The following is a 27,320-nucleotide window of genomic DNA, read 5'->3' on the forward strand; positions in this document are numbered from 1 at the left end:
TTGGTCCTTTAATGTGCCTTTCATAAGCAGTGTATTTCAAAGGGGAAGGACCTGAATTTCATCTTTGAATTTAGTTCCTATAGCAGATGGAATTGTGAGGAGCTTGGAAATTATTTTTTTAAACAGTTGCAAGGAAAAATGTTTCCAAGAAATAATAGCTTGATTATATAACCAGGAAAAACCAAACCAAACACTTCCAGCAAATGATTATATTCTCCTTTGAGAATTGCCAGTTCTTAGGAGAAAAATGCCTCTGGTACTTTGAATTTTCTAGAGAATGACGACTGTTAGGGCCACTTACACTTCCTACATGATGCAGAGTTGTGAGTGTATAAAATGAGGGGAGAGTGGCCCCATTGCCTATCGTTTCTTTTTGACCTTGAAGGTGCAGTGAGCTCACAACATGCTTGGTATCCATGATACTTCTCTTATTAGTTTTTATTTGGGGGGGCAGCCTGTATGTGCTATTTTTTTGTAGTTAGTCAGTCAATTTTTTTTTTAAAAAACAACAAAAGATGTTAGTGTCCATGCCATTCCATGCACCAACAGTGGTCCAAGACTTTTGAGTTGATTCCCTTTCCCCTAATATTGGTCCTATTAGGCTGATCTTTTTCTCCTTGAAGATGTTCTTTGTACCTTGAGTCTTTGGAGTGCTTCCACTTAATGCTGTGATGTCTATGCCCATGTTTGGTTCCTCTAGTATTAGGGAGAAAATCACAGTGCAGCGTGTTAGATCTGATAGACTTCCCCGGCTGAAGCACTGGGAGAGCTGCCTCAAATGCCCACTTAAGGTGATGTCTTCAGACATTATTGACATTAAAAAGTCACTGGACTTTTGAGGTCTGTTTGCCAAAGTGACATTAGACCTGACAAAAGCAGCCCTACAGTCCCCGCTCTTGTCTGGGTTGACAGTTCAGTACTAAGTATCTAGCACCCTTGATGGCCATCTCGACTCTGAAGATCCACTTATAAAATGCAGCTTCAGCAATGCTTTGCTGAGGCTATTTTGGTCCTGGTTGAAAAGGAGTATGAAAGTAGTTGTCTGGAACCCTATAGTGCTGAACTATACTATTAGGGCTTGAGGTTCTAACTTGGCATGTGTGTCTTGCCATCCAGATTTGTTCTCTGGCTAGAAGAAAAAACGAAGGCACAGTTCTGATAGAGCCTTCCTCTTCCTTCATAGTGAGAGAAACAAAGCTTTAAGACACTGTCTTCCTGCAGTGAAGGTACAAACTGAGTTGTTCTTTGACATCTGTGTCATTATTACAGAGGCATGTGGAGGTTCCAGCAATGGCTCCTGCTGATTCTTCTTTCCACACTGTGAGGAACCAGTTCCAGTTGTGCATCTGTTAGTACTGGTGGTTTCAGCCTAGTAGGGATCTTTCCATGGTTTCTCCTCTCCTGGAAGAGCCAAAGCTTTGGCGCCCAGAAGTCTCGTTGCTATAGGTATCCGAGCAACAATGAGGCAGAACATTCAAGACTGCTGTGGATGGAGGGGGGTGTTTGTGTGAAGTGAAGCTGGAATTTGGCTGTTAGGAGTTCTCTGTGGTACTAGTTGCAGTGGGCTGGAGGTTCATCTGACTCACTGCACTATTTAAAGTTTGTGGACTCTCTACTGGAGATGAAGTTCCACATCAGTATTCTGCATTTCATATTTATTTATCTAGCTTGTAAAGCTTTCTCTCGTTCATCAAATCAAAACCTGTCTAAATCCTGACAGACCAAGATTATCTATTACACCAATTCCTAACATGATGCTCATTGCTGCCTGCTGTGTTAGGAAATTGTTTTGTTGAAGGAGTACAGCATCCACTATCAGATCACTCCAAGGGCTCTTCACCTGCTGGGGAAAACAGAACAGAATTTGCAATCAATGGTGTAAGTAGTCCCTCAAACGCTCTTGTCTTCCATGATTTGTTCCTCAACTGGGGTAAACCTGAACTAAAGCTTTTTCCTAAAGAGAGTGCAAAAGAGTCTCTGGTTTTATTTTGTGGGAGAGTGGGATCCAGTGTTACTGACATGATTTTCTTCTATACTTGCATCAGGATTCTTGCATGTTCTCTCTGATCATTTACATTGTCAGTCAGGACAGAACCAAGATATCATTGCTAACTCTGGCTTGACCTTTACTGTTTTAGTTTTACTTCCTGGAGCTGATTTTGGAAGCACAATTTCTGCTTCCTAATCTACTGGGTCTCTTGTTTCCAACTGAAAGTGAAATTCTCTGTTCAGATCCTAAGTACTTCAGGCTGACAGCTTGTCTTCTAGATAGCTCGGAGTACATGGGCAAGAGTGGTCTGTTGTGGTGCAAATTATTATTTTGGAAAACGGGGCAAGTCTTGAAGGAAAAAAACCACTTTATTCTGTATGTGTCATGCAGAACTATGGCACTGTGTAGTCCTCCTCCCACTCCCTAATATTTTCATGGCTGGAGGATAATTCAGGTCATATTTTGGGTGAGTTGTTCCTTTTGAGGATGTTTTTATTTTGTTATTTGAATGGTAATTTAATGTGGATAACTGAATAATGGAGAAGGTAGAATGGCCATCTGCCTTTGATGCGGTCTTGAATGATAGCATGGCATATGGTACTTAGACGATCTGGCTCTTCTGGGTAAGATGGAACAAAGCTTTAAGTCTTTTTAGAACCATGACATTTGTTGACAGGATTCCTTAGAGGAGTTTGCTGAAATAATTTGACTGGTGACCTTGGCATTCTTACAGATTTCTATTCTTTATTAGTGTCAACCAGGTACCTTTTCACAAGCATTGAATTAAGAAAAGAAATTCATATGAATAGGTTCTTTGACTTACAATATATATTAAAGACTAAAGAAGAAATGTGTTATTTTAGTAGTTTAGTTTGTTAAAAATTTATGTAAAAGGACCATGACCCTTAGAATGAAGGTTATAAATTAAATTTCCAATTAATGCTTTTTTTGTTTGGCCTGTTGACAAATGAACATTGAATCTCATTAAAAAGTACAGCTGCTGAAACGTCTATAGTTTTTATTTTGAAGGTCATACAGTGTTATTTTTATACTTTAAGCTCTAATGTTTAAAGAGGGAAAAAACCATATAATGACCATATAAGCTTAAAAGGGCATTATTGACAGTTATTTAAAGGTTATTTTTTTCCTCTGCTCATTGTTAGCAACATGTAAATACATGAAAATAACATTTCTTTCCCTAACCGTTTCATCTCCCCCTCCCTTCCATTTGGCAAACAGTAGCTTATTTTTTCCTCTCTATTGCTAAAGAGCTGAAATTCATCATGGTTGTTAGTGCACATATAAGGAACTAAACAAGCATTATTCATTACTTAATTCCAGCTCTAAGAATAGTTACTTCAAACACAGAACATGGCTCTCACATTTTTTTTTATGATTTACTAAATAATTATGGCTTTTAGGGGAGCTCTTAAAAAATGTTCATAGCAAAAGAGATGTAGTAGTATAGATGAAGAGGTACGTATGTGTGCAGAATATTCAGTTTATCAAGAAGTTTGCTAATTAATGTAAATTTTGTTGATGAATTGTAATGTGACTATTAGTCCAATAGGAAATGGATTGAGATTTCACACAGCCTGGTGAAAAGCTATTTGATAATAGTAGCATAATAGAACAGTCCGTTTGTACCGTAAGCACCTACAGTAAACCTTAGCTGCTAATCAAAGTTTAAGCCTGTGAAACTAGTTGTCTTCTTTGATAGGATAAAGATGATAATAAATTCAGTACATAAAGGAAATACATTGAACATTAATTATGGTAAGGCATTTGATATAATACCAAATGACATTTTTACAGGAAAACTAAAGAAGTATGGATTATATGGAAATGTAATTGACTGAAGTTGGACTGAGTAGTTATTAATGGTTGAGTTAAACAGAAAAAAGCTGTAAAGTTGGTTACCAAAAGGTCTAGCCCCAGAAATTATCAGTATTTTCATAAATGGCTTAGAAGATGAAAAAGAATACGCTCTTATAAAAAATGTGGATGATAAAAAAACTCATAGAATTAGTTAACTTGAAGGCAAGAATTAAAATCAAAATTAAAACTTTGAAAAATAAACTGGTCTGAAATATTTAAAATTAGGTTAAATAAAGAATAATGTAAAGAAATTCACATTAACCACTAGCTTCTTAAAAGACAGGAAACAAAGGGTTGGAATAAATGGTCAGTTTCTGGAATGGAGCGAGGTAAATAGCAGTGTCCCTCAGGAATCTGTGCTGGGACCAGTGCTGTTCAACATATTCATAAATGATTTGGAAAAAAGGGTAAACAGTGAATTGGCAAAATTTGTAGATGATACAAAATTACTCAAGATAGTTAAGCCACAGCAAATACCGGAGAGTTACAAACAGATCTCATAAAACTGGGTGACTTGGCAAGTATATGGCAATGAAATTCAGTGTTGATAAATGTGAAGTAATGCACACTGAAAAAGCAAAATGTTGATGGGATCTATATTAGCTGTTACCACTCAAGAAAGAGATCTTGGAGTTACTGCAAATAGTTCTCTGAAAACATCTGCTAAATGTGCAGTGGCAGTCAAAAAAGCTAACAGGATGTTATGAACCATTAGGAAAAGGATAGATGATAAGACATAAAATATCATAATACCACTATATAAGTCCATGGTACGCCCACACCTTGAATACTGCATGCAGTTCTGGTTGCCTCATCTAAAAAAAGATGTGTTAGAATTGGAAAAGGTACAGAAAAGGACAACAAAAATGATTACGGATATTGAACAGCTTCCATGTGAAAAGAGATTAAAAAGACTGTGACTTTTCAGCTTGGAAAAGACATGACTAAAGGGTGATATGATAGAGGTCTATACAATCATGAATCATATGGAGAAAATTAAGAAGTAAGTCTTTGTTTATTCCTTCACATAACATAAGAACCAGGGGTCACCCAATGAAATTAATAGGCAACATGTTTAAAACAACCAAAGGAAATACTTCTTCACATAACACGCAGTCAGCCTGTGGAACTCATTGCTATGGAATGTTGTGAAGGCCAAAAGTATAACGGCCTTCAAAAAAGAATTAGATGAGTTCATGAAGGATAGGTCCATCAATGGCTATTAGCCAAGATGGTCAGGGATACAACCCCATGCTCAGGGTATCCCTAGCTGAGAGTGGACAACAGGGATGGATCATTCGATGGTTGCCTGTTCAGTTCATTCCCACTGAAGCCCTTGGTATTGGCTGTTGGTGGAAGACAGGATACTAGGCTAGATGGACCATTGGTCTGACCCATTATAGCCATTCTTATCTTATTAACCAAATGCACAAATACAAAATGAGGATATGCAGCTTATGGAATAATAGCAGACAAAAGTTTCTGGTAATCACTGAAACTCTGTTGCAAGAAAAAAAAAAGACAACTGCTGTCTTTGCATATACTAAGAGAAGTATTGGGCCAATTTTTTCCCTGGTGAAACTCTAACTTCAAGGAAGTCTTCCTAAATGAATTTGGCTGTTTTTGTACAAAACAAGTGATGGGGGTATCTGCTGTATTTGGCATATAAATGTTAAATAACAATAAAAATCTGCATTGTTATGACCCTATTTGCAATACTGCATTTAATTTTAAGATACCTGGTATAAACACAAACAAATTTACATTTAGGAGAGTTTGGGGAGGGAAATAAAAAGTTTGGCAATTCAGGCTTATGATAAGTGAACACGGCATATTCATTCTGAAGAATGGAAATCTAACTCTACTGATATACAAAAGAATGTGTAAAAGAATTGACAGAGATCAATTTAGAATAAACAGTGTAAACAGATAAAAAAAATAATGGGTTTAGGGAAAACTCTGATTTTTATTAGAAAAAACAGTTTGGCAGTGGCAGAAGCTGTCAAGTAAGACTATGGAATTGCTTTTATTGGAGATACTCAAAGTTTTACTTGATAATCAAAATATCAGGGATGACTTAGGGAAATTCAAACCAAGAAAATGTTTCCCACAATGCAGGGAAATGGGCTAGGTGGCCCTCTAATGATATCTCCTGATCCAAATAGTTCAATAACTTTTAGTAACTTCTGAATTAAATTAGATTTGAATTGATGATCCTAGATGTTAAAGGCCCTAAATTCCATTCTTGGTCACCCAAGCCATCCAGTCCAGTAACCCTCAACCATTCTAAGTGTCCCTTTTATGTGATTTTTGCATTTCAGTGATAAAAAATGAGAAGTTATATTTTCTTTACTCCCACATTTGAATCCAATTAATATTATACAAATTTAAAATCTTAGTGGAGGTTAGAGCTGATATTTTTCTATTTCTGGTTTCCCGAAGTGCACTGTGTGTGGTATGGTGTGCTTAAAACCTTGATGGTCTATTGCTTTATTATTAATTTTTGGTTTTGTTTCTTTATAGCCTCAGCACCCACCAGCAGTGTAAATAAACGTAGAGTTTCTCCCAACATCAGTTCCACCTGGGAAAAGAGAAGTGTCATCATGTCTAACATTACCATTGACCCAGATGTCAAACCTGGCGAGTATGTCATCAAGAGCCTCTTTGCCGAGTTTGCTGTTCAAGCTGAAAAGAAAATTGAAGTTGTAATGGCTGAACCCTTGGTGAGTCATTTATCATAATAGCCATTACATTGCTCATGGGTGTCTGAAATTTAATAACTTATTAGAAAATTATAAAAATAATTTCAAATCTGAAACTGATATTGTAGTTGAAGAATTTTCATAGTGATTGTCATTTGGGGTGTAGATGTGAAAATCCCTTTATCAATAGTGTTGCTTATTGGATTTTTTTAAACTATATTTCACTAAAACTGTTGATAAGGATCTATAATACTTTGACACAAATCTTCTTAGTATTTATACGTCCTGTAAAAGTGAAGGACAGAACAAAAAAAAATCTTGCGTTAACACTGCCTAACATTTTTCTTCCCGAAATTCCTTTTGATTTTGATTTTTCTTCCTGAAATTCCTTTTGAAGATGTATGTTAAAGCTGAATTATTTTTTCTGAATAGCAGTGGCACTGGCAGCTGGATGAGAGAATGGGTGACCAATGTATATCGCAAATGAATTAAAATATCAAAACCTGTTAGAGATTCAGATCTGAGGATGTTGAAATAAACAAACAGAATACTTTACTCTGGAATAACTTAATTCCTGCGTGCTTGAAAACTGGTGACCCAATGGTCCCATGAAGACTGTGTAGCTGGCTGAGTGACTTACTTTCTTAAAACTGAACAGGAAATACAAACACACCAAACTGTGGTGGCAGTCTCTATACACGTGACAGATAAATGGGTAGTGAGTGCATTTATTCTTTGGTTACATGGATTTAATTGGAGGCTCTGATTAAATAAAAAATAACTCTACTGTAGAACGTCAGAATTATGAACACCAAATTACGAACTGACTGGTTAACCACACACCTCATTTGGAATCAGAAGTACACATTAAGGCAGCAGCAGAGACAAACATTTTTTTAAAAAAAGCAAATACAGTACAGTACTGTTTTAAACTTAAATTACTAAAACATAAAGAGAAAGTTTTAAAAAATTTGACAAGGTAAGAAAACTGTTTCCGTGCTTGTTTCATTTAAATTAAGATGGTAAAAAGCAGCATTTTTCTTCTGCACAGTAAAGTTTCAAAGCTGTATTAAGTCAATGTTCAGTTGTAAACTTTTGAAAGAACATCTGTAACGTTTTGTTCAGCGTTACGAACAACCTCCGTTCTTGAAGTGTTCGTAACTCTGAAGTTCTACTATCCTATTAAAAACATGTAACCACCAACATGCAAATGCTAGCCTACCGTTTGTTGGTGTAATCTTTTAATGTTCTTGCCTTCATTCAACCCCTTAACTCCCTTGCCTTGGGGTTGTAACCTCTTATTTATTCTAATTTTTACTGAGATGGCCTCATGTCGTGGTCAGGGAACCTGGCTTTGTTCTAGAAATCCAGTTCTCCAGGTCAGTTGATATAACCATGAAACTCTCTCTTCCTGCAGTCCCCTATCTCATTAACTACACACGTTCCAGCTTCTGCAACAAGTGAGGCAGGAGTCCTACAGACATTTACCACAGAGTTCCTATAGCTTCATTTACAACTCTTATTATTGTGCACAACCATCTTATGCCCTGAAGAAGGCAGGATTCTGTAAAGAAATTGGTACCAATGATGGACCACCCACAGTCTGGCTAGTACCAGTATAATATGCTGCCATAGCAGTACAGGCCTTACTGGGGTCTTCCTTACCACAGATCCCAGAGCAGGGCTTCTTTTCATGTCTTGGCAAAGAGGAGATGATCTCGGTTGCCATTGGCATTGCTGGATAGAGCGCTTCAGTAGATCCAGAAGGATCCCCCAAGGATGTGGTGGAGTTAGCACGGGAGACACTCCAATAACCTCCCTGCCTCAATCTCAGGTGAAGCAGTCACCACAGTCCTGACACTGACTAGCAGTGGCTTTCCAGGAGTTGCTATGAATATCAGATACATTGGATATCAAAGCAATGATTGATTGGCATCCTTTTGTCTGTGACAGTGGAATTGCAGCCTATTGAAGCAATGATGATCTAATAAATGCCCATAAATTGTTCAACATCCCCAGCTACTCTGTGTCCACAAGAATTTCCTTTCCGATCAATGATGTTGTTATGGACCCAGCAAAGGGTTTGTGGTATACGGCCTTAATCTCCCCTCCCACAGCCAACCTTAAAAGGGTGAAAAAAAATCCTACCAGATCTTGCCCAAGGGCATCTAGCACTTTTATGCTCATCTGACACTGGGGTCACTTGTCATCTCTGGTCTAGAAGGAGACTAGATCCACCAAGGGCACCAAGATAAGGAATCCGAGTAAATATTCCATTTTGGCCAGAAATTCTACTCTTCATGAAATACAACTTTCTGATGTTGGGAGAGGGTGATTCCGTTCCTATCTTGGCTACTATAGGAGTGTTGTGAAGAAGTAAAAGGCATGATGGAAGAGTGGCAGAAGATAGCTAAGGCAGTACTACAAGTGGCAATGGATGAATCTAATATAGCTGCCCATTCTATGACCACAGCAGTCACATTGTGCTGGGCCTCTTGGCTTCAAGTATCTGGAATACCAAAGGAAGTCCAGGTGACAATTGCGGACTTACTTTTTCAGGGCATGGAGTTCACTTAAGGAGAGGCACCCCAATCCTTCAGTGAATCTAGAAGACCACTCAAATCTTTGATCATTTATACCCTATCACTGTACTGCAAGTCTTTCCAGTTCCAACTGCCTCAGGAACAGAGAACGCCATCTTTCTCTCACAGTCACCACCTTGACTATCCACCCAGAAAGCAACTCTGCTGTTTTTGGAGGTACCCATTGTGACCCTTCCTTGCTTAGGGCAGCCAGCTGATAATGCCAAGGTCAGGGCAGGCTGTAAAAAGAGAGCAGATTCTCCCAGCACCGGTGGGTGACACTGAAGTCAGGCTTCCCAACCAGCCACAAACTGCGCTCTTGATTCACCCAAACCGGTTATCAAAAAGCCAGTACACAAATACACACAGCCCCCTTTACTGCATTTCAATCTCTGGCTCCCAATCAGCACAAGGTCCAGTAAAGAAACCAGTTGTTTAAACTTTATGCTCTTTACTAAATAGGTTCCCTCTGACCCCAAGGGGTCAGCCACAGTTCAATATAAGTTTGGATCTTACCTAAAATATCACACTGCCAGCCAATCCTTTAGTAACTAAAACTAAAGGTTTATTGTAAAAAGAAATAAATAAACCATAAGAGAAATGTTAAAGGATTAGAGCAATCAGATACATACAAATGATTAAAAGTCCATATACATCAGGTTTCTGGGAGAATTGTGGAGTTGCAGCTTGTATAGTTCCTCTGATATACATCCAGTAATTGGATGGGCCTCAGTCCTTTTGTTCACAGCTTCAGTTGCAGATGACTTGATTCAGAGGTAGATAAGTGTTTGAAACTGAGTCCCGACTGAAAGATAAAATGGCTTCCCAAGGCCTCTGCCTTATATACCTTTTGGCCCTGGCCGTGCGATTTGTAGAGTTTTACAGGAACTAAAATGGAGTCCAGAGCCACATGGGCCAGTCCTGATGCCTCATCAGGTGTATCTCCAGCTTCTCCCCCTGGGCCCCTTGCACCTGGGAATGTCTTAATGGGCCATCAAGCAGGCTATTGTTTTGCAGCCATCCTGTCTGAGTCATGACCCAGACAGCACAATTTGAAATGCTGATATATCAAACATATCCATAACTTCCATCTCACATATAACACGTGAACACAAACATCATCATCTTAGCACATTATAGCCTTTCTGACAGTACCTGACATGGCATATCTCACATGAATTATTATGAGTTTGACATACTGGTGTCAAACAGTATACTAAATCCCATCCCCCCCGCCAAATCCAGCCAGTGTGACATCCCCAATGCGAGACTGGTGTAGAAGGGAGTAATCAGAGCTCCTGAATACACCTCAAGTGCCCCCCTGATCCAGCCAACGTGACACCCATCATCATGTTCTGTCGCACACCAACCTCCCTCCCAAATGCAGCAGCTTTGACAAAAAGCGTGAGAGGCATGCCAAAACCAGTTCAAAGCTGAGCTTCAGAAATTGCCTTCCATCAGGCATGGATAGATATTACAGATGACAAATGGGTATTGGACATAGTTGCCTATGGCTGCACCATTCCTGTTCACTCTCTTGCCCCTCTTCAGAGACCTTTCTCATGAAAGCCTTTTGCAAACAGATGTGGCCTTGTTACTTCATCTAGAGCTGTAGAAGAGGTTCTGTAGGATTACAGGGAAGAGATTTCTGCTCCTGATATTTTCTCATTCTGAAGGAAAATGGGAGGTCTTCATCCTATGCTGGACCTAAGGAGACTCAACAAATATATACTCTGACACAGAAACAGGATGTTAATGCTTGCCTTCTCTATTCTATCCCTCCAACCTCATGACTGGTTTGTGACTCTTGCTTTACTTCCACACCAGCATCCTCCTGGTCCACATGAAGTATTTAAGATTTACAAAGAGACGGAACCACTATTGGTACAAGGTACTGCTCTTTGGACTCTGTACAGCACTGAAGCTTTATGAAATGCCTAGCCTGTGCTGGTGCACGTAAAGAGAAGGGCATCCATTTGTCTATCGTATCTGGATGACTGGGTGATCAGAGACTTATCGCATCTGGAAGCACTGACAAGCCTCAGCTGTGCCTTCTTTCTGTTCACCCAGTTAGGCCTCCTGCTGAGCTATAAGAAGTCGTATCTTGTCACATCCCCGATGGTGAAATTCATAGGAGCCAAAATAGATTCCATCATAGTAAAGGGTTACTTACCTCAAGACAGATTCCTTGCTCTCTGATCATTAGTGAACATTGTGATTTCACACCCAGTGGCAATGTTACAGACCTGTCTTACGTTATTAGGCCGTATGTCAGTGTGTACATACTGCTTTCCAGTCTTCACCTGTGGCCCCTACAGTTCTGGCTCAGATTTGGTGTACTCTCCTGCAATGCATCAGATTAGCAAGTCAGTTGTGATTCCTTTGCACATACACACAAAATTTGGTCTGGTGGTTGTTTCCTAACAACATTCGAAAAGGGGGTGCCATTGTGTCCCTGTCACTATCCAGAGCATTAGTCATGGACCCATCTGGTAAAGAATGGAGAGTCCACATGGGCCGTTGGCAAATACCAGTGACTTGGTTCTTGGAAGAAATGAAACAGTACATAAACATCTTAGAACTCAGAACCATCACACTGGCATGTATGGCGTTCATCCTGGTTTTTGTGATATTCAGTAGTGTAGACACTGACAGACAGTACCCGTCCACAATGCACTACTTAAACAAGAGAGGTGTCTGCTTCCTGCCTCGCCCTGCAAGGATACGATCATGCTATCAAACTCATGCTCCCTACGCTGTATTATTCCAACAAGGTTTCACTATCTGGGAGATAACAGTGACCTGGCAGACTTTCTAATCAGGCAATCTTTCACCAACCTTGAGTGTTACCTGCTTAATCCATCACCAACTCAATATTCCACCAATAGGGAAATCTGGTGTTTGCCACCAAGGACAAAGCTTAAACGTTCAAACTTCTATTCCAGAGGAGGCATGATCCAGGGATCCCTACTGAATGCTTTCCTTCTGCAATGGAATTAGGGCCTTCTTTACAGGTTCCCACAGATCACACTAATTCCCAGGGTGATTACCAAAGCCAGACGAGGTTAGGTGAGGCTCTGCCTCACAACTCCCTATGGCAGACAATCTGTTCTGGCTGATGGAGTCAGTGCAGATGTCTAGACAACCACAGATCAGGCTCCTGGACTGGCCAGACCTGTTGTTGTAAGATCAGGGTTCCATCTAGACCTAGAGTTCTGCAGCTGGTAGCCTGGATGTTGTCTGGTTGAGTGCCATGGAAAGGGACTGCCCCCACATGTTTCGGATATCGTGACACAGAGCAGGGCACTATCCGTGAGGAAAACTTATTCCTGTTAAGTGGAACAGGTTCTCAATATGGATAGTCCAACATGGTCTAGATGTGGTGCAAAATACCAATCCCAGTACCAAAGATTCTCAACTATTTGCTGCAATTAAAACACTTGGGACTTCCATTCAGTTCAGTTAAGGTCTATCTGATGGCAATATCTGCATATCATCCACTCATAGTCACTTTCTGTCTTCTTATTGAGGGGTATCCAAATTTCTTAATGGCCTTATGCATGCCTACCCACTAGTTAGAGATCCTGCTCCAGCATTGGACCTCAGTGTCCTCTTTCACAGACCTATATAGCCTCAGTTTGAGCACCTCTTGGAGTGATCCATCCACCAACTTCCTTTCAAAATAGTATTCCTGGTCGACATCGCTTCAGCCGGAAGAGTTAGCGAGCTGCAGGTGCACATGGCAGAACCTCAGTGTAACGCATTTCATGGTGATAAAGTGGTACTAAGACCGTATTTAAAATTCCTCCCCAAGGTGATTTTGGAATTTCATGTTGATCAATCAACTTACTTGTGTTTTTTTCCAAAGTCACATTCTGTGCAAGGGGAGAAAAAACTCCACACTTCGGACTTATCCAGAGCTCTCTGATATTACATCGACAGGACCAAATTGTTATCAGTCCCCACATCTATTTGTAGCTATAGCTGGCTGCTCCAAAGGGTCAAGCCATTTCATCCCAAAGACTTTCAAAATGGATAACACTTATCTCACTGTTTTACCAGTTGGCTGATGTCCCTCTGACAGTTAGGGCTCATTCCATCAGCGCTCAAGCAGCATTCTGAACAGGTCTCTGCAACATGCCAATATTTCAAATCTGCTCACATTTGTCAAGCATTATATATAGAACTTGGCTGCTAAATTGGATGCAAAGTTTGAAAAAGCTGTGCTCCAATCTCTGTTAGACTGATTCAGCTGATACCAACTATCCTGAAGAAGATATTGCTTGTCAGTCACCAACAGTTGGATCCATACTAACATGTATTTGATGAAGAGAGAATTGGTATTTAACCTACACTAACTATGGTTTTTTAAGATAAATTTAGGCTGAAAAAATGTTTTAAAGTGGTGTTGCATTTTCACTTATTTCTGAGATTTCCTCTGAACAGTGACCAAGATGGCTCTTTGGATAATATGTGCCTGTCTTTTGAAGAACCTTTTTTATAGAGATTGTTTCCAATTTTAAAACAAACATTCTGTCAGCTCTGGGAAGATAGTACAGTAATGGCAGAGATTGACCACAATTTTTTATTTGCCTATGAACCCTCATGAATTTCAATAGGAATTGTAAAAGGAGAAAAACATATGGTTTCTTGCATTTTGAATAGAATTAGATGATATGCTATAGTGTCATACATAAAAGAAAAGCCGGAAGAGGACAGAGGTTTAATTAATAAATTGAGCAGAATGTTTGTAATTGTTTATTAAGAATAAAAACAATCTATTACCAGTGAACAGAATACAGGGACGTGCACAGGAATTTAAATTCCAGCGCTTTTGGAGGGGCACGTTCTGTGTCCCCAACGGGGCCCAGGAGGGGTGTCTCCCAACACCCCTCTAAGGGCTGGAAGAGCTCTGTCCTCCTCCCCCCCCCCCCAGGGTCCTGAGGGCTGGAGGAGCACGCACCTTCCTTGCCGATTATTGGGGGGCCCATGCCCCTGCTTGTTCCCCTTGTGTATACCCCTGATGGGATACCTCTTCATTGGATCAACACATAATTTATAACAGCTTTTGGGGGCAACAAGGTCTGTTTTACATAAGCTTTTGGCTCAAAATAGGCCTATGTATTTTATTATGTTCTGCATAAATCCTGTCATGTCTACCCTTGCATACTTTGGCAGCATTTTTGCTATATCTTACTCTTGAGACACAGAGAGTGTAGATGGTTGTCAGTGATAGAGTGGTATTTTCAGGATATGTGGGCTTGTTTCTTGATTTTTAAAAAACCTATAACCCCATGTAAAACAATTTTGAGTCCTCTCTGGTATTAATGAAAGTAGAGCAGAAAATCGATGGAAACTGCTATAGAATAGGTAAAGGGAACCAAAAAGAAACTATAAGAAAGGAGAAATACCATTAGTAGCAACATATTGGTGCCCTTTTGCTATATTGCTCATACTTAGAGGAGTATCAGCAATTCACAGTAGGGAAAGTGTTCCCATGGGAAATGTTGCTTATAAGTGTTGCTGCAAACAAGCATCTACTGTAATAGGGAGCTAGAACTTGAAGGAGGCTAAAAAGATAAAAAGGGAACTAAAGTAATGTATTAGAAAAGATAAGTGGGAAACAAGAAGGGCTAACAACTTATTTTTGTTTCTTGATTTGATCCATGTACCGTTATAAAGAAAAATAGTGGAAAAGACTACAGATTCATGTCAGAGTTCTATTACTATCAAAGATAACTTCAGGACAATACTTTTTGTGATATTCTGCTGTATTTTTGGCCCATATTGGATGCCTTGAATAACTGAGTAATTATTCAGGAATTAATTTTCATTAATTTTTTGGCATTTGTTTCCTATTTCCACAATCTTGGTTTTCTACTCCACACCATAATGAGAATGAGATTGGTGGGGAAGAGGTAAAAACATTATATTCATGTTCTCTGTATCTTGACCTCAGTACACGAATTCAAAATGGATGAATCAATTTTTTCAGCTATAGCAATAACTATTTTGATGCTCTGTAAGTCCCATCATTTGTGACATCCTGTTGTCAGTTGTTCTGCCTCTCACAAAGACAGTAAAAGGAAGCAGCTCCTGAGGAGAAAATCTGTTCTCTAACTTTTCCTTCATTCTTGAAATGGCTGAAAGGCGAGCAAATTAATGGGGCCTATGCCTGCAACTGTTGCTTGCACAAAAAGTCCTTATTTGTACAAGCAATCCCATTGAAGCCAAAAGGTTTTTGGGGCCTCATTGTGGTAGGTACTGTTCAAACATGAAGTAAAAGGCAGTCTAAAAAGGCAAAAATAAATAGAGGAGAATCAAGATACAACATATAAGTAACATGGTCAGACTGATGATTGGCACCTTCCCTTAACATGACAAGGAACACATGAAGGATGAGGGAAAAGGAAATATTATAGTTGTATGTATTTGAATTAAGTTAATGTATTATATATACCTATTTAATATACATAGTGTAAGAAATATATGATATCAATCGTGTATTTGGCTGTTGTAAACATTATGGAAAGAGCAGGTCTCAGGGAAAGATTGGATAAGGAAGAACAGAAATGTTTGTGGAAGAAGTGGGAGATGTTGATGGTCTTCGATGGGCAGAGGAGGTGCGGGTACTTGGGGGTGTTGAAGGTATGAAAGACAAGGGCAAAGAAGTATGGGAGCATAGTTTGACATGCCTTGAGGCTGAGGACAAGAAACTTTAATGTTATGCAGCATTAAAACAGGAATCAGTAGAGGGATCCAAAGTGGGGAGAGAGCATATGTTCAGAATGATAGCCAACAGATAGATTAATGGTTTCATTTTGAATGGACTGGGTATGGGTACAAAACCTGGTGCATGAACATTCAACAAGTGGGACATCTGAATGACACAGCAGTTAGCAGCCAAAAATGTCATCTCCTCTTATGCTCCATTGACTGTTTCTTCTATATTTGTTTCTAATAGCCTCCACAAGGCTGAGTGTATGTCAGCATTGGGGGATTGTTTATCTTGTACCAGCCTCAGGCTGTAAGTATGCATGATCCAGGTTGTTGTTTTACTATGCTTTTCATATCTTAATCTTATTTTTCTGATTTCAGTTAGATTTATCTGTACTAATTAAACCTCATAAAGTCTGTGTGTGCTCCACCAATCTCAAACTCAATAAATTTTTTCGTATAGCTTCCGAGTAAAGAAATTCATGGCTTCTGTAATTTTGCACCCTGAATTACTTAAAACTACAAAGGATAGAGATCTGGCCTGATCCCACAAAGTGCTGAGCTCTCTCAACTTGAACTCAGGTGGAGTAATGGATAGAATGCAGGTGAGGTGATCATGGGTACACAATAAAAAGAATTCATCACGTGGCTATCACCACCACATGTTTGACACTGATAAGTTTTACTGTGACTATTCAGAACCCTTTAGGCAGCAATGCAGTTGACATGTCCATTTCACTTTGCTATTGATTGGCAGAGCTATGAGTTGCAGAAGCAAAGGCAGGTAGTGAAGTTAATCATAGCCCCTATGAAAAAGAGCAGTGCCCTTCCTCTACCCTCCCTTCCCCCCACTCCTCCCATTACTTCTTTCCTCCTAGCCAGAGGCTGATGTGAGGTTGGTAATTTTTTCAAGATTGGGGTTAATTAAAAGCATCAACCTAAAGTGATACTCTATTTAATATTTTCATAGATTTTTATAGCAGCTTTTAAACCATGCTGGATGGGATTTTCACATGCATTGAGTACCAGCTTTAACTCTTTTGCCATTGAAATCAGTGGGAGGTTTATCTCAACGAGTGCTTTTTAAAATCTCACCCCTTGTTTCTAAATACAGTTCAGTTTCAAGATACACATTCACATATAAACACTATTTCAATGTGTATAAAAGCTATTTTATGTCAAGACTGGATTTTTCAAGTCAGGACATTTTTCCTAATCAGTCACTGATATTATCCATTACCCCTAGTAAGTAAAGTTGTTACTTTTATGGGGTACATTAGGGCGGAAGAACAGTATTTTGGTATCCCATGTGAGACAGAGTGGGGAAAGTGACAAAGAAGCATTAGGGAAACATATTTTAAGTAAATAAATTTGAAATAGAAAAAAATATTCTAAAAGTCATTAATTCCTGTACCTAGAATAATGCATAAAGCATTGTTAATTTCACTTATTTAGTATTTTAGTACAAGTTTGAGTGGTTATAATGTGAATAAATGTATATTAGCAAAAAGCTTTTACTGCTTTGGGAAAACCACTGAGACCTGTGAGCCTGCAAGTTCTGCTTGTCACTGCTGTTGATTACTAAAAATCCTAAAGTTATAATCTCCATTTGCTGTCAGAGAAGAATTATATGAAAGAGCTGGACTGGTATAGAATACTATTAAACAAATGTAAGAAACTATGAGCCTTATCCTGAAGTTTTTTACACACTTAACTCCAACTGAAATCCATTTCAGTTTCTTGAATAAAGACTCCAGAATCAAGACTTCACTCTTTATCTTACTGATAAAATCAAGTTGTGGAGACTGCATTTTGAAAGACACTGAATTCTGGCAGGATTTTCAGTGACGATAATAAGGTTTCCATTTCCTGGCTGCTTCTGTTTTCTGGCAAATCCAATAGATATAATAAAGCCCATATTTGTTCACCTGCTTAACACTGGTGTTTAGCAGTATTGTAGTAAAAATGTAGACTGGAGGCATACACATGTAAGCATATTTATATAACCTCCCTTTTTGCCTTTGTCTCATGGGAAAGTCACCGGTTTCCCTTCTGGGAATTGATTTTCCAACTGACTTTTCTTGTTGACTTCAGTTGTTCAGTCATTTATGGTGTTTATTTAGGGTGGTGTATATCATCACCTTTCTCCTTTTGCAGGTAGGCTTATAGTTCTTTGTTTGTTGTACATTAGATCATAAACGATATCACTCTGATAATAAAATGAATTCACATACCTGTTTTTGATGCAACCGCTCTACAGTATCATTCAAACAGGCAAGTCGTAGTTAAAATATAAAATCTGCTTTTGGGGAAGTGGATAACTTTCATAACAGTAGTTTGATGTTCTAAGTCTAGTAAATTCAATATGCATACTAATTAAATTCTAAAAAAGTTTCTGGTTTACAGTAATTGAAACGTTTCCTGTTTTTGAATACTCAGTGGATGTATGGTAGCTGATTTGCAAGTAGAAATGAATATAGTCCCCTGGCATATTAAACCTGTTTTCTTGATTTTTATAATATTTAGGGGGCCCCTCTGCAAGATGACCTCTCAGGAATAGAAACATTTATGTTACCTCAAATGTATTTCTCTGATTTGTAGAAATTGAAAACATTCTGGAGGTAGGAGATAACTTTCTCATGTTCATACTCTTGGTCCTAAATAGGCCAACTTTTTTGCCTTTGGGCATAGAAATCATAGAAATGTAGAGCTGGAAGGGACTTTGAGAGGTTTTCTTGTCCATCCCCCTGCAATGAGGCAGATTAAGTATACTGAAACCATCCCTGACAGGGGTGTCTCTAACCTATTCTTTAAAACCTCCAGTAATAGAGATTCAACAGCCTCCTTAGGTAACCTGTTCCAGTGTTTTAACTATATTTATAGTTGGAAAGCTTTTCCTAATATCTAATTTAAATTTTCCTTGCTGCAAACTAAGCAGATTACATTTTGCCCTACCATTGGTGGACTTGTAGAACAATTGATTGTCCTCTTTATAACCACCTTTTATGTATTTGAAGACAGTTATCATGCCCCACCTCCCTCTGCTTTCTGTTTTCTCAGCTGAACATCAACCTTTCCTCAGAGGTCAGATTTCCTAAACCTTTGATCATTTTTGTTGCTCTTCTCGGGGCTCTCTCCAATTTATCCACATCATCTTAAAATGTGGTGCCCAAAACTGGACACAATACTCCAGCTGGGACTTCACCAGTGCCAAGAAGAACAGAACAATTACCTCTTGTATCTTAAATATGATACTCTTAATACATCCCAGAATGTCATTGCCTTTTTCAGAACAGCCACATACTGTTGACTCATTCAGTTTGTGATCCACTAAAACCCCCAGACCTTCTTCTGCAGTATTACTGCCTTTTGTATTTATGAATTTGATATTTTTCTTAAGTGTAGTACTTAGTACTTTGCTGAGTTTCATTTTATTAGTTTCAGACCAATTCTCTGGTTTATCAAGATCATTTTGAATTCTGATCTTGTCCTCCAAAGAGCTTGCAATCCCTCTCAGGTTGGTGTCATCCACAATTTTTGCAAGCCTGTATTCTTCATGCCATCATCCAAGTTGTTAATGTTGTGTAATGGCATGTTGTGAGGCTCAATGTACAGACCAAAGGGGTTTTGAGTAGAGGGATGATCCTTTAGGCATAATTTTGCAGAAAGGGTGTACTGTTCTGTTCTTGTAAGGCTGAATCAACTACTGTTGTATATGATTGAGACTATTTGGCTTTTAGTGGTTTTAAATATTTGTGAAAGTCACGTAGAGTTTGATAGACACCATTTTAATTAATTTTATAAGACAAATAAATAGATAAATACAAATAAATAATTAATTAAATGTTCTTCCCATTTGTCAGGTAAAGTTCTTAGGTACTTTCAGACTGAAGTTAATCAATTGAAGCTAACTACTCAGCCTAGTGGCCTACTGACTTTGGTGGTGGGGTTTTTTTGTTTAATTTGTTTTGTTTTTTTACATCTGGGTAAGTCCTGTGAGATTTAGCCCATAAACTACTATATCATTGTAAACTGAATTTTATAAGAGTTGTAACAACCCAGTTGCTGATTTCTTTTCCTTTATTCCATACTAATAGACATTCTTCTTTAATGGCATATGTGCATTCCCACTTGTGGGATTTTTGACCCTTGGTATTGAGCTTTAGGAACCTCCATCAAAGCTGTGTCCTTTGAGGCTATATATAGGATTGGATTTACACGCCCTTAGGCACAGCATCTTCAATGCCCCCCTTGCCTACAGCTGACCTTCGTGTTTTCTGCACGGGGAGAGGCAGCGGTGACAGAGAAGAGAGGGGCTGGCCAGGCCAAGTCTGTGCAGGGGTGGGGCAGAGATGGGGGTGGAGAGAGGAGCTAGGGAGACTGGCTTAGCCAGCTCTGGGTTGGGGGAATATGTTCCCCACTGAGCTCTGGCTTCCAGCCTGGCCAGGGGGCGGAGCCTCAGGGGGAAGAGGAGGAAAAGAGTGATGGGCCCCGGGGAGAGGAGGAGGAGCAGGGGGCAGGGCCAGCGTTCTGGGGCTCATGCGAGACCCCGAAATGGGTCACGGCCCCTGGGCACGGCCCTGTTGACCCATGTGATAATCTGCCACTGCTTAGGCACCCCTAGAATGCTGGCGCTCCTAGGCACATGCGTACTGTGCTTAATTGGAAATCTGGCTCTGGCTGTGGAGTGCATCCTACTGACACCAGTGTTCAGCTTGTGAGCCTATCTAAGGGAGTGCAGGCCCTGATTGCATCAGTTCCTTCACCACCACCACAACGAGCATTAGGGATCTGTGATATGTCTGCCCCTCAGAATCTAGGCCTATCTCCTTATTCTAGATATTGTGAGCTAATTTAATCTTTCAGTTATTTTAGCTAGTGTTAGTGAGTTGTTTTTAAATTACCAGTATCCTGGCCAAATCTTAGAAGCTTTGTCTTGGTTCTGCCCTGATAGCCAGAACTGGTGAAGTCAAATAATCTTCCACTTGTCCAACAGTTTATTTGGAGTCAGACACTCATCTTTGCAGCATGGTGTGCCTAGGGAAGTGCACTCCTGACACAGTGATCCATCTGCTGATCGGTCAGTCTTGAACTCACTAGGAATGGCAATGATCTCATAGCATAGAATATTAGGGTTGGAAGGTCAACTAGTCCAACTCCCTGCTCAAAGCAGGGACAACACCAACTAAATCATCCCAGCCAGGGCTTTGTCAAGCAGAGCCTTAAAAATCTCTAAGGATGGAGATTCCACTACCTCCCTAGGTAACCGATTCCAGTGCTTCACCACCCTCCTAGTGAAAAATGTTTTCCTAATATCCAAACTAGACTTCCCTCACTGCTCCTTGTTCTGACATCTAGCACAACTGAGAATAGCCTAGCTTCATCCTCCTTTCAGGTAGTTGAAACCCCCTCACTCAAACCCCCTCACTCTTCTCTTCTGCAGATTAAACAAGCCTAGTTCCCTCAGCCTCTCCTCATAAATCATGTGCCCCAATCCCCTAATCATTTTGTTGCCCTCCACTGTCCACATCCTTTCTATAGTGCGCGGGGGGGGGGCCTCAAAGTGGACACAGTACTCCAAATGTGGCCTCACCAGTGCCGAATAGAGGAGAATAATCACTTCCCTCAATCTGCTGACAATGCTCCTGCTAATGCAGCTCAATATGCTGTTAGCCTTTTTTGGCAACCAGGGCATACTGCTGACTCATATCCAGCTTCTTATCCACTGTAACCCCCAGGTCCTTTCCTGCAGAACTGCTGCTTAGCCATTCAGTCCCCAGTCTGTAGCAGTGCATGGGATTCTTCAATCCTAAATGCAGGACTCTGCGCTTCTCCTTGTTAAATCTCATCAGATTTCTGAAAATTCTGAAAGCATAAACATCAGCACTGAAAAGGCTTTGAACAATTCCCAGAGTTACCCTGATTGGTTGTGCACCCATTACAGCTAAGTGGGAAAGCTTTTGCATTCAGCATATTCTTCAAAAAGGGATTCCAGTGCCAGGATCTTCAGAATCTTGGACTCGGTTGCCAAATGCCATCACCATCAAATGTTATTAGATGTCTTTGGCACTGAGAATGTTGATGCCAATTACACTTGTTCAGCAGACTGCACTGGAAGTAGGTTTACTGGTATATGGATATCCTCTATGCATTGCCATTCCTGAAATGCTGCCTGATACTGTGCAACCTGCTCTGAAAAGGCAGGAAAAGAGAGAACGTTTTTCTGGTTCTGAGAATGTTCCAAAAAAAAAAAAAAAAAAAAAGTACTGCTATTAATTTCTAAGAGCCTGATGCTTGAAGAGTTGGAACTGATTCACACCTTCATAGGCACTACAACTGTTGGTGGCTTCACCAATATGCGTTCTGTATACACCATAAAATTCACTGAGATCAGCTCTGAACTTCCGTAATAGATTCTTGCTTCTCCATTTAGATTCCTAGACTTTTTAAGCTCAGAAGGGACTATTATCATCATCTAGTCTGACCTCCTGCACAATGCAGGCCATAGAACATCACCCACACACTCCTGTAATAGACCCCAACCTATGACTGAGTTACTGAAATCCTCAAATAATGGTTTAAAGACTTCAAGGTTCAGAGAATCCACCAGCAAGTGACCCATGCCCCACGCTGCAGAGGAAAGCAAAAAACCCCCAGGGCCTTTTCCAGTCTGCCCTGAGGGAAAATTGCTTCCCGACCCCAAATATAATGATCAATTAAACCCTAAGCATGTGGGCAAGACTCCCTAGCCAGGCACCCAGGAAAGAATTCTCTGTAGTAACTCAGAACCCACCCCATCTAACATTCCATCACAGGCCATTGGGTATATTTACTGCTAGTAATCTAAGTTCAGTCAATTGCCAAGTTAGGCTGTCCCATCATACTATCCCCTCCAGAAACTTATCAAGCTAAGTCTTGAAGCTAGCTAGGTTTTTTGCCCTCACTACTCCCCTTGGAAGGTTGTTCCAGAACTTCACTCCTCTGGTGGTTAGAAACCTTCATCTAATTTCAAATCTAAACTTCCTGATGACCAGTTTATATCCATTAGTTCTTGTGTCCACATTGGTGCTGAACTTAAATAATGATGTATTTATAGAGAGCAATCATATCTTCCCTCAACTTTCTTTTGATTAGGCTAAACAAGGCAAGTTCTTTGAGTCTCCTCTCATAAGGCAGTTTTTCCATTCCTTTTATCATGCTAGTAGCACTTCTCTGCACCTGTTCTAGTTTGAATTCATCTTTCTTAAACGTGGGAGACCAGAACTGCACACAGTATTCCAAATGAGGTCTCACCAGCACCTTGTATAACGGTACTAACACCTTGTTATCTCTACTGGAAATACCTCGTCTGATGCATCCTAGGACTGCATTAGCTTTTTTCACAGTCACATCACATTGGCACTCATAGTCATCTTGTGATCAACCAATATGCCCAGGTCCTCCTCCACTGTCGCATCCAACTGATGTGTCCTTAGTTTATAGCTTTTATGGTCAAACCTGTCTCCTTGAGCTTTGACAGCATGATTCCCAAGTGTTCTTTGTGGTCAGCCCAAGTACTGCTGAATACAGCAATGTCATTCACGTATGCCCTTGCAAAGCTTTGCAAACCATTCAGTACCTGATTGACTAATCTTTGAAAACTCACGCCTGCATTCATTAAACCAAAGGACAACACTGTGAATTCACAGAGCCCCGTGTCGGTAATGAAAGCGGTTTTCTTTTGGGCATCCGCATCTAGGGGGATTTGCCAGTATCCCAGAGTCAAATCAAAAGAGCTGAGGTATTTGACCCTGCTTAAGGTATCCAGCATGTCATTGATCCTAGGCATGGGGTACATGTCTGGCACTGTAACAGCATTGAGTTTCCTGTAATCAACACAAAACCTTACAGTGTTTTCCCCTTTTGGGACCAAGACCACAGGTGATGCCCATGAGCTGTCAGACTCTTTGATCACCCCCAGATCTAACATTTCTTCTTCAAGTGATGTCCCTGTTGGTGCTCCACTTCAGGTGTCATTGCATCCTGCGCCCTTGATCAGAGATCTTCTCAGCAGTATTTGCTCGGGTCCCTGTACGCAGCTCCCGTCTCGTGGTGCCATTGGCATGTCTTCTAGCGTGCACACGCGACCCGACCCTCTCAGTTCCTGCTCAGCTTTTCACTGTCTGAGACAGAGCATTACCAGCAGTTAAACTTTATTCGTCATTAGCAATTTAGAGTTAATTATTAGCTTAGTTCAGTCATAGTTAAGTCTGTTTTAGTCAGTTAGTTACCTGTTTAAAATTTTTTTTAAATTTTTCTCTGAATAATGGAGCTCATAGGAATAGGACATGCCAGGTTCCCCTGGTTTCAAAAGATGTACCTCTTATAGAGAGGCTATACCAGTGTCGAATGGACACTCAGTCTATGTACAGAGCTTGGATGAAACCCATGTACCACAAAAACGTACACATTGTAAAAATCTTAAGGGAAGGGCCAGGAGGGACAGAGGTTGAAACTAATCTTGATGGAAAAATGGAAAAATTCCTCAGACTCTCATCTGACCCAGGACCATACAAGCCTGACTCTGAACGCACACTGAAGAAAAGAGCTTCATCTCCTACTCCTAGTAGTGCGACAAAAAGAAAGTGTTTGCCTAAGAGGCTGTCCCTCAAACATAGTAGCAAAAGGATCCTCAGGTACAACCCGATCATGCCACTTTAGGACCTGAAACGTCCTGATGAAGAGTTGAGCGACTTACAAAAACTGTTCTCCTCCAGCATGTTACTGCATGAAAATATGGTGCAGAAACCGCCTGTATGTTCTCAGATATTGTATGTTCTCAGATATCCTTTTCAGTCACAATATAGACAGTATGAACCCCAAAGAGGAAAACAGAGATCACACCGACACAGACAACCACAACAATCATCCACCACTTCTCAACCTACACCATCTAAACAGAAGTTTTGAGGCGTTGATTGAGGGTCTGAGAAACCCCAATCAACATGCAGTGCCAGCCTCACCAAAGAAAAGTTTTGAATTTTGCCTACAACAGTTCCATCTCAATTGGTCAACAATAACAGACAAATGGGTGTTAGAAATAATCAGGTCAGGATACACTATCCCATTTATATCCATCCCCCCTACCCACTACCCCTCCCTGTCCTTGTTCAAGGAGCCATCTCACATGCAGATATTGCTCCAAGAAATAGATCATCTTCTATGTATAGGGGCAATAGAGCATGTAACACCCAGCACATAGGGAAAAGATTCTACTCCCACTAACTTGTGGTACAGATAAAGAATGGGGGATGGAGACCCATACTAGACCTCAGGACACTAAATAAATTTCAGAGGTGACAAAAATTCAAAATGGTCACTTTAACAACCATAATACCAGCACTGCAAAGAGGGGACTGGTTCTCAGCTCTTGATCTTCAAGACACATATTTCCATATCACTCTCCACCTGGCGCACAGCTGTTTCCTAAGATTTATGGTCTTTGGCAAACACTACCAATACAAAGTTCTGCCATTTGGCCTTTCTACATCACCAAGAGCATTCTCCAAATTACTTGCAGTTGTGGTGGCACATTTAAGGAGACAGGGAATTACCATCTTCCCATATTTGGATGGTTGTCTGATAAAGGCATCTACCCAAAGTCTAGCCAGACAAACTACTGATCAAACCATAAAACTATTTCAGAGATGTGGACTAAGGATAAACATCTAAAAGTCTGTTTTGAATCTTACCCAACGTCTGCAGTTCATAAGAGCAGACTTGAACTCAACAATAGCCGGGACAACACTACCAATGCCAAGATTCACAGCTATCACAGACCTCATATAACTAATAAGGAACAGTCAAACTGTGACAGCACATCTTGTCCTACAGCTTCTGAGTCATGTGACAACCACAACATTCGTTGTGCGGCACACATGACTACACATGCAGTGTCTTCAAGGATGGCTCGCTTCAGCATACAGGCCAGACACAATTTGTGCAGAGTATTAACTGTACCAAACGAAGTAAAAGACTCCCTTATATGGTGGACCCAGGAAAACAACATGATGACAGGAATTCAGTTTCCCCAGATTCCACCCTCAGTCATGATCACTACAGATGCATCACTCTTAGGATGGGGAGCACACATGCAAGAACACACAATTCAAGGCAGATGGTCAGAAACTGAAACTTATCTTCACATTAATGTATTAGAACTTCAAACAGCATGCAATGCCTGCCGACACTTCCTACCACACACAAGAAACAAATCAATACAAATAATGACGGACAACATAGCATGCATATTTTACATAAACTACCAGGGAGGAGCAAGATCCCACTCCCTATGCAGCGAATGAATGAAGCTATGGAGCTGGTGTATAAAACACAACATCGACATATGAGTGGCTTACCTGCCTGGCAAACAAAACACATTGCAGACAATTTAAGCAGACATTTCCACGCAACCACGAGTGGGAATTGAACAACGAAGTCCTCAAAGAAATGTTTCACCAATGGGGACATCCAATGATAGATCTTTTTGCCACAAAACAGAAATGCAAGTGTCATCTTTTCTGTTCGAGAGCGGGACTAGGACCAGGATTGATGGGTGATGCTTTCCTACTCAACTGGGACAAAGGACTACTATATGTGTGCCCACCCATACCAATGATATACAAGACCATACACAAAATCAGGGCTGACAAGGCAACTGATAATGATAACACCAGTGTTGTGGAGACAGACATGGTTCTCTGATCTCCTGAACATGTCAATACCCAAACCGATTACGCTTCCCCTGATACATGATCTTCTTTACCGGGATGCGAGTCAAATTTATCATCCAGAAATACAAAAACTCCATCTAACAGCGTGGTTAGTAAATGGTTCTGTCCCAACGAGTTAGAATGCTTGGAAAAGGTTAGATAGATACTAATAAACAGCAGAAAACCAATAACAAGAAAGATATACCTGCAGAAATGGCACAGATTTCAATCTTGGTGTGAAGAAAGACAAATCGAGGCAACAATCTTTTTCTATCCCGAAAATTCTTGAATACATATTGGAACTAAAGAAATCAGGTTTATCAATTAGTTCCTTAAGGGTATATCTATCTGCAATCACCGTATTTCATGCAAGATAAACGATACAATCATATTCTGTCACCTGATAGTAAAAAGATTCTTAGCGGGTTTACAGAGTATTTCCAGTCGTTCATGCCCCCATACCATCTTATGACCTAAGCTTAGTACTCAGAGCCATTATTAGAATACCATTTGAGCCTTGAGCAACATGTTCACTCCTCCACACGCCCATGAAAGTTTTGTTGGGCTGAACCAGAAACAAGTGGGGGAGATTAATGGTTTATTCTTTACTTCACAAAGATAAAATCACCCTTAGGCCACATCCTAAATTCTTACCAAAGGTAGCGTAGGAATTCCATATTAACCAACCTCTCCATCTACC

The 27,320-nt window shown here is 40.2% G+C and overlaps 1 protein-coding gene across 9 annotated transcripts in view; it reads left to right on the forward strand.

Moving 5' to 3' along the window:
• The window catches only part of FRYL (FRY like transcription coactivator), a 385,878-nt gene that overhangs the window by 142,588 nt on the left and 215,970 nt on the right, over positions 1 to 27,320 (forward strand). For all 9 annotated transcript variants that reach the window (XM_067531263.1, XM_067531262.1, XM_067531264.1 and 6 more), the window contains one exon: positions 6,392 to 6,591. In XM_067531263.1, coding sequence (XP_067387364.1) covers positions 6,472 to 6,591 — 120 coding nt within the window. In that variant the 5' untranslated portion in view covers positions 6,392 to 6,471. The remainder of the gene's footprint in view (positions 1 to 6,391; positions 6,592 to 27,320) is intronic.

Source organism: Emydura macquarii, unplaced genomic scaffold (assembly GCF_026122565.2).
Source record: "Emydura macquarii macquarii isolate MOO-44397 ecotype Brisbane River unplaced genomic scaffold, CSIRO-AGI_Emac_v2 contig_3128, whole genome shotgun sequence".
Taxonomy (NCBI): Eukaryota; Metazoa; Chordata; order Testudines; family Chelidae; genus Emydura; species Emydura macquarii.